Below are 13,205 nucleotides of genomic sequence, written 5' to 3' on the forward strand. Positions count from 1 at the left end.
CTCCCCACCCCAGGGTCCCTCCTCGCTCTCTGTCATTTCTTCCCACCCATACACCCCCCCCAAATCCTACTCCCCCCCCCCCAAATCCTACTCCCTCCCTAAATCCTACTCCCCGCACCCCAACTCCTACTCCCCCACCCCAAATCCTGCTCCCCCACCCCAAATCCTGCTCCCCCACCCCAAATCCTGCTTCCCCCCCAAATCCTGCTTCCCCCCCAAATCCTACTTTCCCCCCCCCAAATCCTACTTCCCCCCCCCCAAAATCCTACTTCCCCCCCCCAAATCCTACTTCCCCCCCCCAAATCCTACTTCCCCCCCCAAATCCTACTTCCCCCCCCCAAATCCTACTTCCCCCCCCAAATCCTACTTCCCCCCAAATCCTACTTCCCCCCCCAAATCCTACTTCCCCCCCCAAATCCTACTTCCCCCCCCTAAATCCTACTTCCCCCCCAAATCCTACTTCCCCCCCCAAATCCTACTTCCCCCCCCCAATCCTACTTCCCCCCCAATCCTACTTCCCCCCCAATCCTACTTCCCCCCCAATCCTACTTCCCCCCCAATCCTACTTCCCCCCCAATCCTACTTCCCCCCCAATCCTACTTCCCCCCCAATCCTACTTCCCCCCCAATCCTACTTCCCCCCAATCCTACTTCCCCCCCAATCCTACTTCCCCCCCAATCCTACTTCCCCCCCAATCCTACTTCCCCCCCAATCCTACTTCCCCCCAATCCTACTTCCCCCCCAATCCTACTTCCCCCCCCAATCCTACTTCCCCCCCCAATCCTACTCTCCCCCCCAATCCTACTCTCCCCCCCAATCCTACTCTCCCACCCCAATCCTACTCTCCCACCCCAATCCTACTCTCCCACCCCAATCCTACTCTCCCACCCCAATCCTACTCTCCCACCCCAATCCTACTCCCCCCCCCAATCCTACTCCCCCCCCCCCCAATCCTACTCCCCCCCCCAATCCTACTCCCCCCCCCAATCCTACTCCCCCCCCAATCCTACTCCCCCCCCAATCCTACTCCCCCCCCCATCCTACTCCCCCCCCCCAATCCTACTCCCCCCCCCCAATCCTACTCCCGCCCCCCAATCCTACTCTTCCGCCCCCCAATCCTACTCTGCCCCCCCCAATCCTACTCTTCCCCCCCCCCAAATCCTACTCTTCCCCCCCACCCAAATCCTACTCTTCCCCCCCCCCAAATCCTACTCTTCCCCCCCAAATCCTACTCTTCCCCCCCCCCAATCCTACTCTTCCCCCCCCAATCCTACTCTTTCCCCCCCCCAAATCCTACTCTTCCCCCCCCCAAATCCTACTCTTCTTCCCCCCCCCCAAATCCTACTCTTCCCCCCCCCCAAATCCTACTCTTCCCCCCCCCCAAATCCTACTCTTCCCCCCCCCAAATCCTACTCTTCCCCCCCCCAAATCCTACTCTTCCCCCCCCCAAATCCTACTCTTCCCCCCCCCAAATCCTACTCTTTCCCCCCCCCCCAAATCCTACTCTTCCCCCCCCAAATCCTACTCTTCCCCCCCCCAAATCTACTCTTCCCCCCCCCCAAATCCTACTCTTCCCCCCCCCCAAATCCTACTCTTCCCCCCCCCCCAAATCCTACTCTTCCCCCCCCCCCCAAATCCTACTCTTCCCCCCCCCAAATCCTACTCTTCCCCCCCCCCCAAATCCTACTCTTCCCCCCCCCAAATCCTACTCTTCCCCCCCCCAAATCCTACTCTTCCCCCCCCCCAAATCCTACTCTTCCCCCCCCCCCAATCCTACTCTTCCCCCCCCCCCAAATCCTACTCCCCCCCCACCCCCCAAATCCTACTTACCCCCCACAATCCTAGTCTTCCCCCCCCCCCACAATCCTAGTCTTCCCCCCCCCCACAATCCTAGTCTTCCCCCCCCCCACAATCCTAGTCTTCCCCCCCCCAAATCCAACCTCCGCCCCCCCCAAATCCAACCTCCGCCCCCCCCCAAATCCAACCTCCACCCCCGCCCCCAAATCCAACCTCCACCCCCCCCAATCCTACCTCCCCCCCCCACCACCACAAAATCCTACCTCCTTCCCTCCCCCCCACCCCCCCCCATCCTACCTCTCCCCTCCCTCATTCTTCCTTCTTTTACCCCACCATGGGTCAACTCCACCCACCTCCCAAGGTCCCCTCTACCACCTCTCCGCAGGTACCCTCTCCCACACTCCCTCCCCAGTGGCCTCATATCCTGCTTCCCCAGTCTCTAACCCCCTTCCTCACCCCCACCCTCTTCCCCTCCCTTGGTGATCCCTGCTCCCACCCCCATCTGCCTCCTGATCGCTGGCCCTACCCTACACGCTTCTGTGGCCCCCTCACCTGCCACACGCATCGTAGGGTTCCCTTCCTCCTCCTCACCCCTGCCTCCTTGGGGTTGTGTGTTCACCCCCCCCCCCGGGGTCTCCTTCCCCTCCGGTTGCCTCCCCTGACTCTGCAGGGTGTTCCCCTCTTTCCCCCCCGCCCCGCCTTTCTTTTCCTGCTAACAATTAACATTTTTGAAAAAGTTCCAACAATTACCGTGACATGACCTGCACAGAAAAGGCTGGCAAACCCTTAAATCTTTGTTTTCAATCGTGTAAAATGTTAAGAATGCAAGCTACAATCACGAGGTGTTGCAAGCTCCTGTCCCTGCAGAACTCGGCTAATCCAGTATTAAATTCCACATGTACTTCATCAATTCACTTGCTTTCACTTTTCTCCTTCCAATGGGGATTTTTTTCCTGCAGCAATGCACTTTGTTTTTAATTTGTCAGTTTCTTTTGTTTTGGTAGTTTTCAGGTAGTTTTGTTTTTGCACCCATTGTCAAAAGTACAAATGTGTTATCATTTCTTCATACTCCTATCAAAATGCTGGGGTGCTCTAAGGCAAAATATGTGTATTGCCAAAATGATGCACAGAGAGAGTGGGCTGTGTCTGATAAATGGTCTCGTATGTGCAGTAAAATCCTCAACCTTTGCCTAAAGAAATGCAGTATCCCTTTCTGTATCCTAAACTGAAATAGTTTAATATTTTGAATCAAACGTATATGTTGTACTTAGTTTATCACTCACCTCCCACAGTTACTTGGCGAGTGCCTCAGGTGGCCATGAAGATCACTACATTGAGATTCAATGTAATTTTTGTTGGAAAGAAATGTGCATCTGACAGCTGCTTCAAGAATTATGTTATTTGGTAGAATGTACAGCAGTGAATGTGTCCATTTATTATGCTATTTTGCCTATGCAAAATGTGATGTTTGTACTTCAAGGTTTCTGAGAAACACAGCAAGGCCAATACAATGAATTTATTTATTTGATGTATGTAGAGTCTTTCCTACTTTAGTCTCTAGATCTCCCAAACCCTTTTATAGGGTAAATAGACAAAAAATAATACAAGTCATATGAATTCAACACCAACTTGTGTTTTTAGATAGCACCTTGCGATGTTAAAGGTGCTGCACAGATCCAAAGAAGGGGGATTAGAAGGGGTTGATCAAAGCTTGGTGAAAGGTGAGTTATAAAGAACATAGGAGTAGGCCATTCAGCCTACTATTCAATATGGCTGATCATCTACTTCAACGCCTTTTCCCCATGCTATCCACATATCCCTTTGTCTCATTGGCATTTAGAAATCTGGCAATCTCTACTTTAAACATACTCAATGACTAAGCTTTCACAGCCCTCTGGAGTAGAGAATTCCAAAGATTCACGATGCTCTGAGTCAAAAAGTTTCTCCTCACCTGGCCCCAACCGGCTTCCCGCTTATTTTGAAATTGTGTTCCCTGGTTCTAGACTCCCTGGCCAGGGAAGCATCTTACCTGCATCTATCCTCTCTATTCCTTTAAGTATTTTGTAGGTTTCAATGAGATCACCTCTCATTCTTCAAAACTCTAGAGAAGACAGGCCCAGTTTGCCTAATCTCTCTTCATAGGACAGTTCTGCCATCTCGGGAACAGATCAGGTGAACCTTCGTTGCACTCTCTCTATGGCAATAATATCCTTGCTAAGGTAAGGGGACTAAAACTGCACACACTACTCCAGGCGCAGTCTAACCAAGATTCTATACAATTGAAGCAAGACTTCACTACCCTGTACTCAAATTCACTTGCGATAAAGGCTAACGTGCCATTAACCTCCCTAATTGCCTGCTGCACCTGCATGTTAGCCTTCAGTGACTTATTGATGAGGAGACCCAGGTCCTTTTGTACATCTATACTTTCTAATCTCTTACCATTTAAGAAACACTCTGCACATCTGTTCCTCTTACCAAAGTGGGTAACCTCACATTTTTCCACATCATATTCCATCTGCCATGTTTTTTTCACCGATCACTAAGTCTGTCCAAATCCTCTTGAAGCTGCTTTGTATCTTCCTCACAACACACGTTCCCACCTAGCTTCGTGTCATCCGCAAACTTGGAAATGTTACATTTGGTCCCCACATCCAAATCATTGATATAGATTGTGAACAGCTGGGGCTCGAGTACTGATCCCTGCAGTACCCCACTAGTCACAGACTGCCAATGCCAGAATGACCCGTTTATTCCCACTCGCTGTTTTCCGCCTGTTAACCAATCCTCAATCCATGCGAGTACATTACCTCCCATCTCATGTGCTTTAATTTTGCTAACTGACCTCCTGTGGGGAACTTTATCAAAAACTTTCTTAAAATCCAAATATATTACGTCCACCAATTCCCCTTTGTCAATTCTGTTTGTAACATCCTCGAAAAAACACCAACAGGTTCATCATACATGATTTCCCATTCATAAATTCTTGTTGACTATGCCCAATCAGACCATTATTATTCAATTGTCCATTATAATAAATTCTAGCATTTTCCCTATTCCTGACTTAAGGCTAACAGGCCCATCGTTCCCTGTTTCCTCTTTCCTTCCTTTTCCCTGTTTCCTCTTTCCTTCCTTTCTTAAATAGTGGAGTGACATTGGCTACCTTCCAATCTGCAGTCACCATTCCTGAATCTATAGAATTTTGGAAGATGATCACCAATGCATCCACTCTCTCCATAGCTATTCCTTTTGACACTCTGGGATCTAGGTCATCAGGTCCTGGGGACTTGTCAACCTTCATTCCCATTTATTTCTTCAATACAATCTTCTTACTAATATAAATTTTCTTCAATTCCACATTCCCTCTAGTCTCTTGGACCTATAATTCTGGGAGATTTCTTGTATCTTCCTCAGTGAAGACAGACACAAAGTAAGCATTTAGCTTCTCTGCCATTCCTCTATTCCCCATTATAAATTCTCTTAACTCTGCCTGTAATGGACCCACATTTGTCTTAGGCAAATGTTTCCTATTTATGTACCTATAGAAGCTTTTACAGTCTGTTTTTATGTATTTTGCTAGTTTACATTTTCCCAGCCCACCTCAGTCAATTTGCCCCTCATATCTTCATAATTTCATTTGTTTAAATTTAACATCCTGGCTTTAGATTGAACTACCTCACTTTCAAACATAATGTAAAATTCTATCATATTATGGTCATTCATCCCTAAAGGTTCTTTTACAACAAGATTATTAACTTAGCCCTTTCTCATATAATACTAGATCTAATATAGCCTGTTCATTAGTCCATTCCCAACATGCTGCTCTAGAAAACCATCCCTGACACACTGCAGAAACTAGACCTCCACAGCATTAGCACTCACTAGGTTTACCCAGTTTGTGTGTAGACTGAAGTCACCCATGATTACTGTATTATCCAAACTACATGCTTCTCTAATCTCCTGATTAATACCATGCCCCACACTACCACTACTGTTTGGTGGCCTATGAACAACTCCTACCAATGTTTGCTGCCCCTTACTGTTTCTTAGTTCCACCCAAACAGATTCTACATTCTGTTCTGACCTGAGATCTTCCCAAACTAATGTACTGATCCCATCCCTTATTATCAGCGCAACACCACCCCTTTTTCCTTTTGACCTTCCTAAATGTTAAATATCCTTGAAGATTCGGTTCCCAGCCTTGGTCAACCTGCAGCCACATTTCCATAATGGCAATTAGAGCACACCCATTTACCTCTATTTGTGCCTTTTAAATCATCTTATCTTGTTGCAAGTGCTGTGTGCATTTGTTTCCCATCCGCTCATTGGCCCGCTGATCGCACGTGCCCGATGAGCACAAAATAAAGGCTCATGTCACTTTTAGTAAGCGCCTTAGGGCATTACTAATTGAAATAAACAAAATCCGATGAAACCACCATGATTAATAAATCAAGATGTTGGGGTGGGGGGGACAATAGTGAGGAGAACTGTAGCATAGTTATTGTGTTACTGAACTATTAATCAGGGGCCTTGACGAATGATCTGGAGACACAAGGTTGAATTTTAACAGTGAGACCCACTCAGCAGAGGAGTCTGGCAGCAGATCAACGACCTGCTATTTGAAGAGTGGTGTTTTCAGTGACATTTTAACAGAGCCACAACATCAGCATCCCATATCTGGCTTTGTCACCAATTATAGCAGGACGATGTGTTGATGACCTACACCTGAAAGTGGAAGCAAGAATCAGAATGAACTCATTGTACAATTGTCAGGAGAGGGAGAGCCAGTTATTTGAGTAATGGTGTCTCAATGGCCAGCTGTTCTGTGGTTCTCTGGTGCATCCCTAGACGTCATGCTGAAGTTCCTGCAGGGATATTCTGTTCTCAAAGTTTGGAAGAAAGAAGCCTGCCTCAAAGACCATGTAGACGTGGCTGGAAGTGGCAGACAATGGAGCCTCGCTCCTGGATACAGTGCCACAAGAGATTCAATGACCTCATCAGGGCAGGAAAGCTGAATAACATCCTACATTCCAGAACAATGCCCCCTCATTCTGACTTCCTCAGCTTTCTTCACTCAATCCTCAGATAAGTACACCTTACAGGCCCACCTGTACCTCTCTCTAGAGAGGGAGAGAGCAAGAGCACGCCCTCAAAACAAGTCCTCTGGGCAAAAAAAACAGCTAAATTTAAAGGCTTCCCAACCTGTCAATTGCCCAGCCCCGCCAATCTTCACAGTCTCCTTGCCTTGTTCAACCTGGTGAGTTCTAGGAAGCCAAGGCAACCCGTGCACTGGCAGTTAAAGCCAAAAACGATGGTTAGGATGCAGTCAGTTGGCTTTTATCATAAGTTAACAGAAAACCGTTGTCCAATGGAGATTTCCGGTGTGCTCATAGCGCACGTGTTGAAGTTAAATGCAGAAGTTGATAAGTTTCTGCCAGCTTCCCAACACGCTGGCAATTTTTTAATGTTTTAACTTACACATGCACTGACACCTGCCCACTCTAACAGGCTCAAATTCCACCCATGAGTTCAAATTTCACCACAGCAGCTGGGGAATGTAAATTCAATTAACTAAATAAATCTGGAATATAAAGCTGGTCCTGGTAATGATGATCATGAAACTACCGATCATCATAAAAACCCACGTGGTTCACTAATGTTCTTTAGGGAAAGAAATCGGCCCATCCTTACCTGTCTGGCCTACATGTGACTCTAGTCCCCAGCAATGCGGTTGAATCTTCACTGCTCTCTGAAATGGCCTAGCAAGCCAAGCGTTCTCTCAAGGGCAATTAAGAATGGATAATAAGTATTGGCCTTACCAGTGCTCCCTTTGTTTCATGTATAAATAAAAATAAACTACAAACTGTTCAACAATTATAATAGAAATGTATAAAACACTTCCTGTTTCCTGCGGTGTCCACTGTTCATGGAAGGCTTCTAGCATACCAGCAGGTCATGTATGCTTCCTTTTCAAGGTCACCTGGACACAGACAGTGCTGCAGGAGAAAAGCAGGCATCCAGAGCATCCCTTCACCCCCAGTGGCTCTGCCCATACTGGGCCTATACTTTTCACAGGGTAGGCCCTAGGTGGCTGAAGGCACAGCTCCCAGTGGTGGAGTGAAGGGAGATGGAAATGCACTAAACACCAGAATCAGGATTGGAGAGTTCATGGGGTTGACAGTTTGGAGAAGGAGGAGGGCCATGCGAACTCTAAATTTTATGCACTAAGGCCCTGGGAACCAATATACATTGACAGGGTTGGAGCTAATTAGATCTGGCAGCATGACTCAGAGCAGGTGGATGACAGCCAGCGGAACATTGGAGTAAATCAAATTTGGATGTCACAAAGGTTTGGGTGAGAGTTCAGTGACGTTTAAATGAGATAACAGTGGAACAAGGTAATATTATGGGGCGGGGTGGTGGCGGGTAGAAGATGATCTTTGCCATCCACTTCAGCTAGTGAGATGGAAGTTTGTGGTTCATGAATAATAAACAGAGGATACCACATGGTTACTGGAGTGACACCACGTTTAAATAACAAGTGTGTCTGGCCACATGTTAAAGTCATGAGTTTTCACCGACCCGTTGGGGCATATTGTATAAACATTATTGTTAGGATTGGAGTTTCTCCAAATAGATTTTCTTGTGCCCAACACAAAAATCAGATCCACATTTCTAATGAACCAAAGCACAATTAAACTGGGTAGTATGTTATAAAGCCATGCTTTATATTGAAAATGACTTTATTTATTTATTGGGCTGAAACCGCTGGTTGAGTTCTAAAAAGACTGAACAGCAACAATTTTTTAATGTTTTAACCTTTTTAAATCTTTTTAAAAATGACTTAAACAGCAGCTCCTAAGATGGCCGAACATTAATATAGCTCTATCCTGCAAATTACAGAGCCATTGTAATGGAACCAAGCTGTCTAGAAGAACCCATCAGATGCAATCATTTTGGACAATGAACCCCGGCTCAGAAGCGAAGTACCCTAGCCATAACCTAACCATGTCTAAGCCATGGACCTGGAATCAACTTTCTATGACCATGTTTGGATAACTGGTCAGTCTGTGAGTGAGGACCATGTGATGAGCCAATTAACCCACTTTTGTGTTTTAAGTTCATGCAGGCAGAACAGAAGTAGAAGGACCCTGAGTGGGCACTCTCTCCTTTTCTATCCACCCTGCAAGCTTGAGCTCTGCCCGTTGTTTGCCCAGTTATTTGCCACAAGCAGTGTTTAAAAAAATCATCGCAGCAGTTGCTGATTTCAGGAGGCCAAATAGAAATCGTCCATCAACAGTTTTAAATTGTTCCGATGCAGAATTTGGAAAGCCCATCAAGTCCAGTCTAAAACCACCCAAGTCATCAATCTACCAGAACCGTATACAACTGACTTTTCGATTACTTATTTTTCCACTTTGTAACTTACTTGTACGTGCATATATGAACTCCTGAATGCAAATGTGTGAAAGTTGGAGCATTTTTATTATTTTTATTTAGATTGGTTGTTAAATACAGTAAATACTATTCTCTTTTCTTTTTAAGAACCTACAAGAAAACCTGTGTGAGTGTCTTTTACAGTCACAGCACTTAAACAGTAAAACACTCACTGAATTGGCAAACGTATTTTTTTTTTTAAAAACCTGTTTCAGTCAGTCGAGGGGTGGAAAGAGAGGGGAGCTATTCTACCACTTCTCACCTGACCGTAACAGTGTCCTAAGCAAATAATGGACCCATTTATTGTTTGGGAATTACACATAGGCTTTCTAATATACCACTCCAGAAAACAATTAATATCAGACACACCAGACACTTTTGCATCAGACAAAACAACAAATAGTTTATATACAGATTGAATCATTCACGGCAGCAAGCAGTAGCAGCAAGTTATTCAAGTTAATCCAAGTAACATAGCAGCTTTAAGTATTTAATGAAACATTTGACAGACAAAACTATAATCTAAGTTCGTTTGAAATGTTTTCTTTGATAAACTACCAAACAAAAGCTAGATAAATAGTTTTCAGAAATGCAGAATCCACCCAATACCTATCAGTTACAGTCTCTCTTGGAAATATGTAACTATGGCTCTTGGGCCACTGCCTGTAACAGTCAAGTAAAAGCTCTAATTAACTGGTCTCTAAAAATGCCCAATCCTTATGTCTAGAAACTCTTTGAGATACACTCTGACCTTTAAGAAAACAGCCTATAAGTCAGCAGCACTTACTTTATCAGAATTGACAGTTTTATATATTACAGGGTATAATATATTCAGAAAGTATAGGGGAGGAAGAAGGACTGAAACTATTGAAGGCAAACTGCTTATCAGCCACTTCTCTGTTCACACGGGGTGACTCTCTGCTTGATGACGTCAAGTAGTACTTTAAATACATGATTAATGAGGCTTACATATTTTGTTTTAGTTATTTTCCATTCTGTGTTCAATCTAGGTTACACAACCTGTTTATAACTAACATTCACCATCTTTTAGCATTTGAAAATTTGTATTAGATCCCGTCCCAATGATCGTTCTCCAAGGAAATCACTTTCAACCCAGAGCCTTCATATCTTGGAATTCTAAATCCTAGACTTGTCCTACTTCTTCCCTAAACCTTCTGCAACACCTTAATGGCATTTAGAAGGTAGAGCGCACAATTTAATCCTGGCGATGGGCGTCTTGCCTGCCGGCTGAAGAGCTGTCAAGAGCCCCTAGTCACCTCACTTGGGGAAGGCCCACTGTATTAAGTGTCAGTCAAACACTTAAGCGGCTGGCAGCAGGCATTCCCTGGGATCAAGGAAATCCCACCCCCTACAGCTGCTGGCCAATCAGAGGCCGGCAGCTCATCATTACCGTCAACATTACTGGGGGAATGGTGGTAGCTGCCAATAATGCTCTCACCAAAGGCCCAAGATCAGCAAGGAACCCAGGCCCACAGATGAGTGAGAGTGCGACAGGGCTGCGGGAGAGGGAGGGGTTGGAGGCAATGGCGGGGGTTTAGCTTTCAGAGGCCCTCCTTTTCCTAATGGTGGGCAGCTCAATCCTAACAACAAGGGAACCACCACCACCTCCCCCCACCGTCCCTGGGACCCTGCAAGCAAACAAACCATAGTTTGAATACCAGTGGTGGCAGGATGAGGCCCTTAAGTGGATATTAATTGTCCATTTAAGGGCCTTAGTTGGCGACAGGAAAGGAAAGCCACCCACTGACCTTCCAGCCCCAAACTGAATCGGGGTTGAGATGGGAAGTCACCATCCAGCACTCTCCCACCTGATTAAATGCCTCCGCCTCCAAACTTGCCTCAGGCGAGGGAATTAAATTCCACCCAGCGTTCCAAATGCAGTCTTATCAACAATGTGAACAAATGTAAAATAACTTGTTTACAGTCAATTATCTTTAAGGCACATTCTAGTATCCAATAAACTTTGTCAACAGTAGCTTCACCCTGACTGAATGCTATTCAGTTCCTGCCTTTGTTAATGGGCACTGAGTCAGCCTGTGTGTGCTTTATGCTTCCCATTCCAACATGCATAACAACACATTTCACAACATTAAAATATATCTACCATTTAGTAGCCCTTCCACTTAATTTGTCTAAATCTTTTTTGAATGCTATTAATCTTTTTTATAGATATCACCTGGTCATATGCCTTGGGGTCATAGTAAAGTTTTATCTACAAACCTTGCAGAGGGAAAGGGCTGCCGGGCTGATATTAGAACGTTCAGAGACACATTAAATGTGTAATCAGAGGAGCATTGACAGACCTGGAAATAAAGCATTGCAGCAGAGACTGGAAAATGGCAGGAAAGAAGGGCCCTCCCCCATATTATATTATCTACGAATAACTCCAGCAACAGAGGATTCGGAGTAAATTATTGCAGGGTTCTAGCCAGTCACTGTTTGCATCCAGAGAAATTTCTGAACGTTTAAGTCGCAATCTTCTTTATAAGCCTCAAACCTATATAGAACAGTTACAAATGCTTTCTGAAAATTTAACCACATGATATCCATTGGTAATTTCATCAATCAATGTAGTTAATTCTCCAAAATCTTTCCATATGTTATGCTATTCCTTACAGTTTCTGGCCTGTTTGGATGAAATTGCTAACATCCTATTCAGCCGCGTACAGATGTTGGGCTAACTGCTTTTTCGCTGCCTGATTCTGGTCTCACTCCAATAATACTTTTTGTTCTCAAGTTCTTGCATATAGCCCCTCTATTTAGGGAGTTCCTAAAAAAATTATTGGCCAGAATATTACATCTCGCGGGCGGGCGCACGCCCGACCTGAATGGACGTGAAATAGTGCAAGCTGACGTTGGGCAAACATCCCGACGTCATCCCACACATGAGCAATCTTCAGGGCAGCAGGCATGCGCGGGTGTCGAAGCTGCGCCCGCCAACAATTAAAGGGCCACTTAAGGCAATTGATCCAATTTTACGTTGCCCGTGCGATTTCGCATTTGTCGCACGGGCAGGCAGGCAGCCCATTTTTAACAAAACCTTGTCCAAAGGTGGGATTAAAAAAAAAGGCCTGCAGCATTGTCATTGTGAGTAGTGAGGAGTTTAGGAGATAGTTTGCTGCTGGTTGCTTATTTGAACTTGACAGCTTCATCTCCGTTCTAAGCATCAGTCTTAGCATTTCCAGGCATCATTTCAGGACTCATTGGTGCCTCCAAGGCCCCCGGAGGATTTTGACCATGTGGACTCTTCCAAGTATCAGATAGCCTTCCGTAACTCTGGTAATGGGGATTGTGCTCTCCGCTGGCGGCACCTTCTTTGAGGAGGAAGAGAGGGGCAGAAGCACAAGACGCAGATTCTGCAAGTCTGTGCAAGGTAGCCTGGCAGCTCCCATGACACTTCCATTCTCAGACGCTCACAGGTGCCAAGGCCATTGACTACTCCAGCTCGACTGGATGGATGACTGCTGGATGACAAGGGCTATCATTGAAAAGGTGGCTTATGATGCCTCTCCAGCACCCAAGAACAGAGACAAAGTAGCGTTATAATATGAGTCATACTTCCACAAAGGCTGTGATAGAGAGGACCATAAGTCTTCTGAAGATGTGCTTCCGATGCCTAGACCGTTCAGGGGGAGCACTACAATACCCTCCAGAGTGGGTGTCACTGATAGTGGTTGCATGCAGCACTCTCCACAATCTGGCACTGGCAAGGGTGGACCCACTGGAGGAAGAGGATCTTGAGGCAGCTTCACAGGCCAGAGATGATGAATCCAGTAGTGAGTCAGAAGTGGAGCCCAGTGAGGAGCATGGTGAGGACATGGAGGCAGACCTCTGGATCCTTCAGGGAGGCAGGAACACCAGGGATGCCTTGACCCAATGCTCCTTCAGCTAGGCTGCCAAAGATCTGCTTCCACCTCATGCCAGGGGTGCCACCTCCATCCCAGATGTCG

General features: G+C 46.1%; 1 protein-coding gene across 1 annotated transcript; it reads left to right on the top strand.

The window, feature by feature from the left end:
* Nucleotides 1–745: 745 nt before the first annotated feature.
* On the top strand, nt 746–11,538 carry LOC121284741 (extensin-like; the record flags this gene model as incomplete). The annotated part of the gene is given in 3 exon segments (XM_041200293.1): nt 746–814; nt 1,877–1,936; nt 11,425–11,538. Coding segments are annotated over 3 exon segments (243 nt in total), but the record flags the coding sequence as incomplete, so codon positions are not given.
* Between the last annotated feature and the right edge of the window lie 1,667 nt (nt 11,539–13,205).

This window comes from Carcharodon carcharias, chromosome 12 (genome assembly GCF_017639515.1).
Source record: "Carcharodon carcharias isolate sCarCar2 chromosome 12, sCarCar2.pri, whole genome shotgun sequence".
NCBI lineage: Eukaryota > Metazoa > Chordata > Chondrichthyes > Lamniformes > Lamnidae > Carcharodon > Carcharodon carcharias.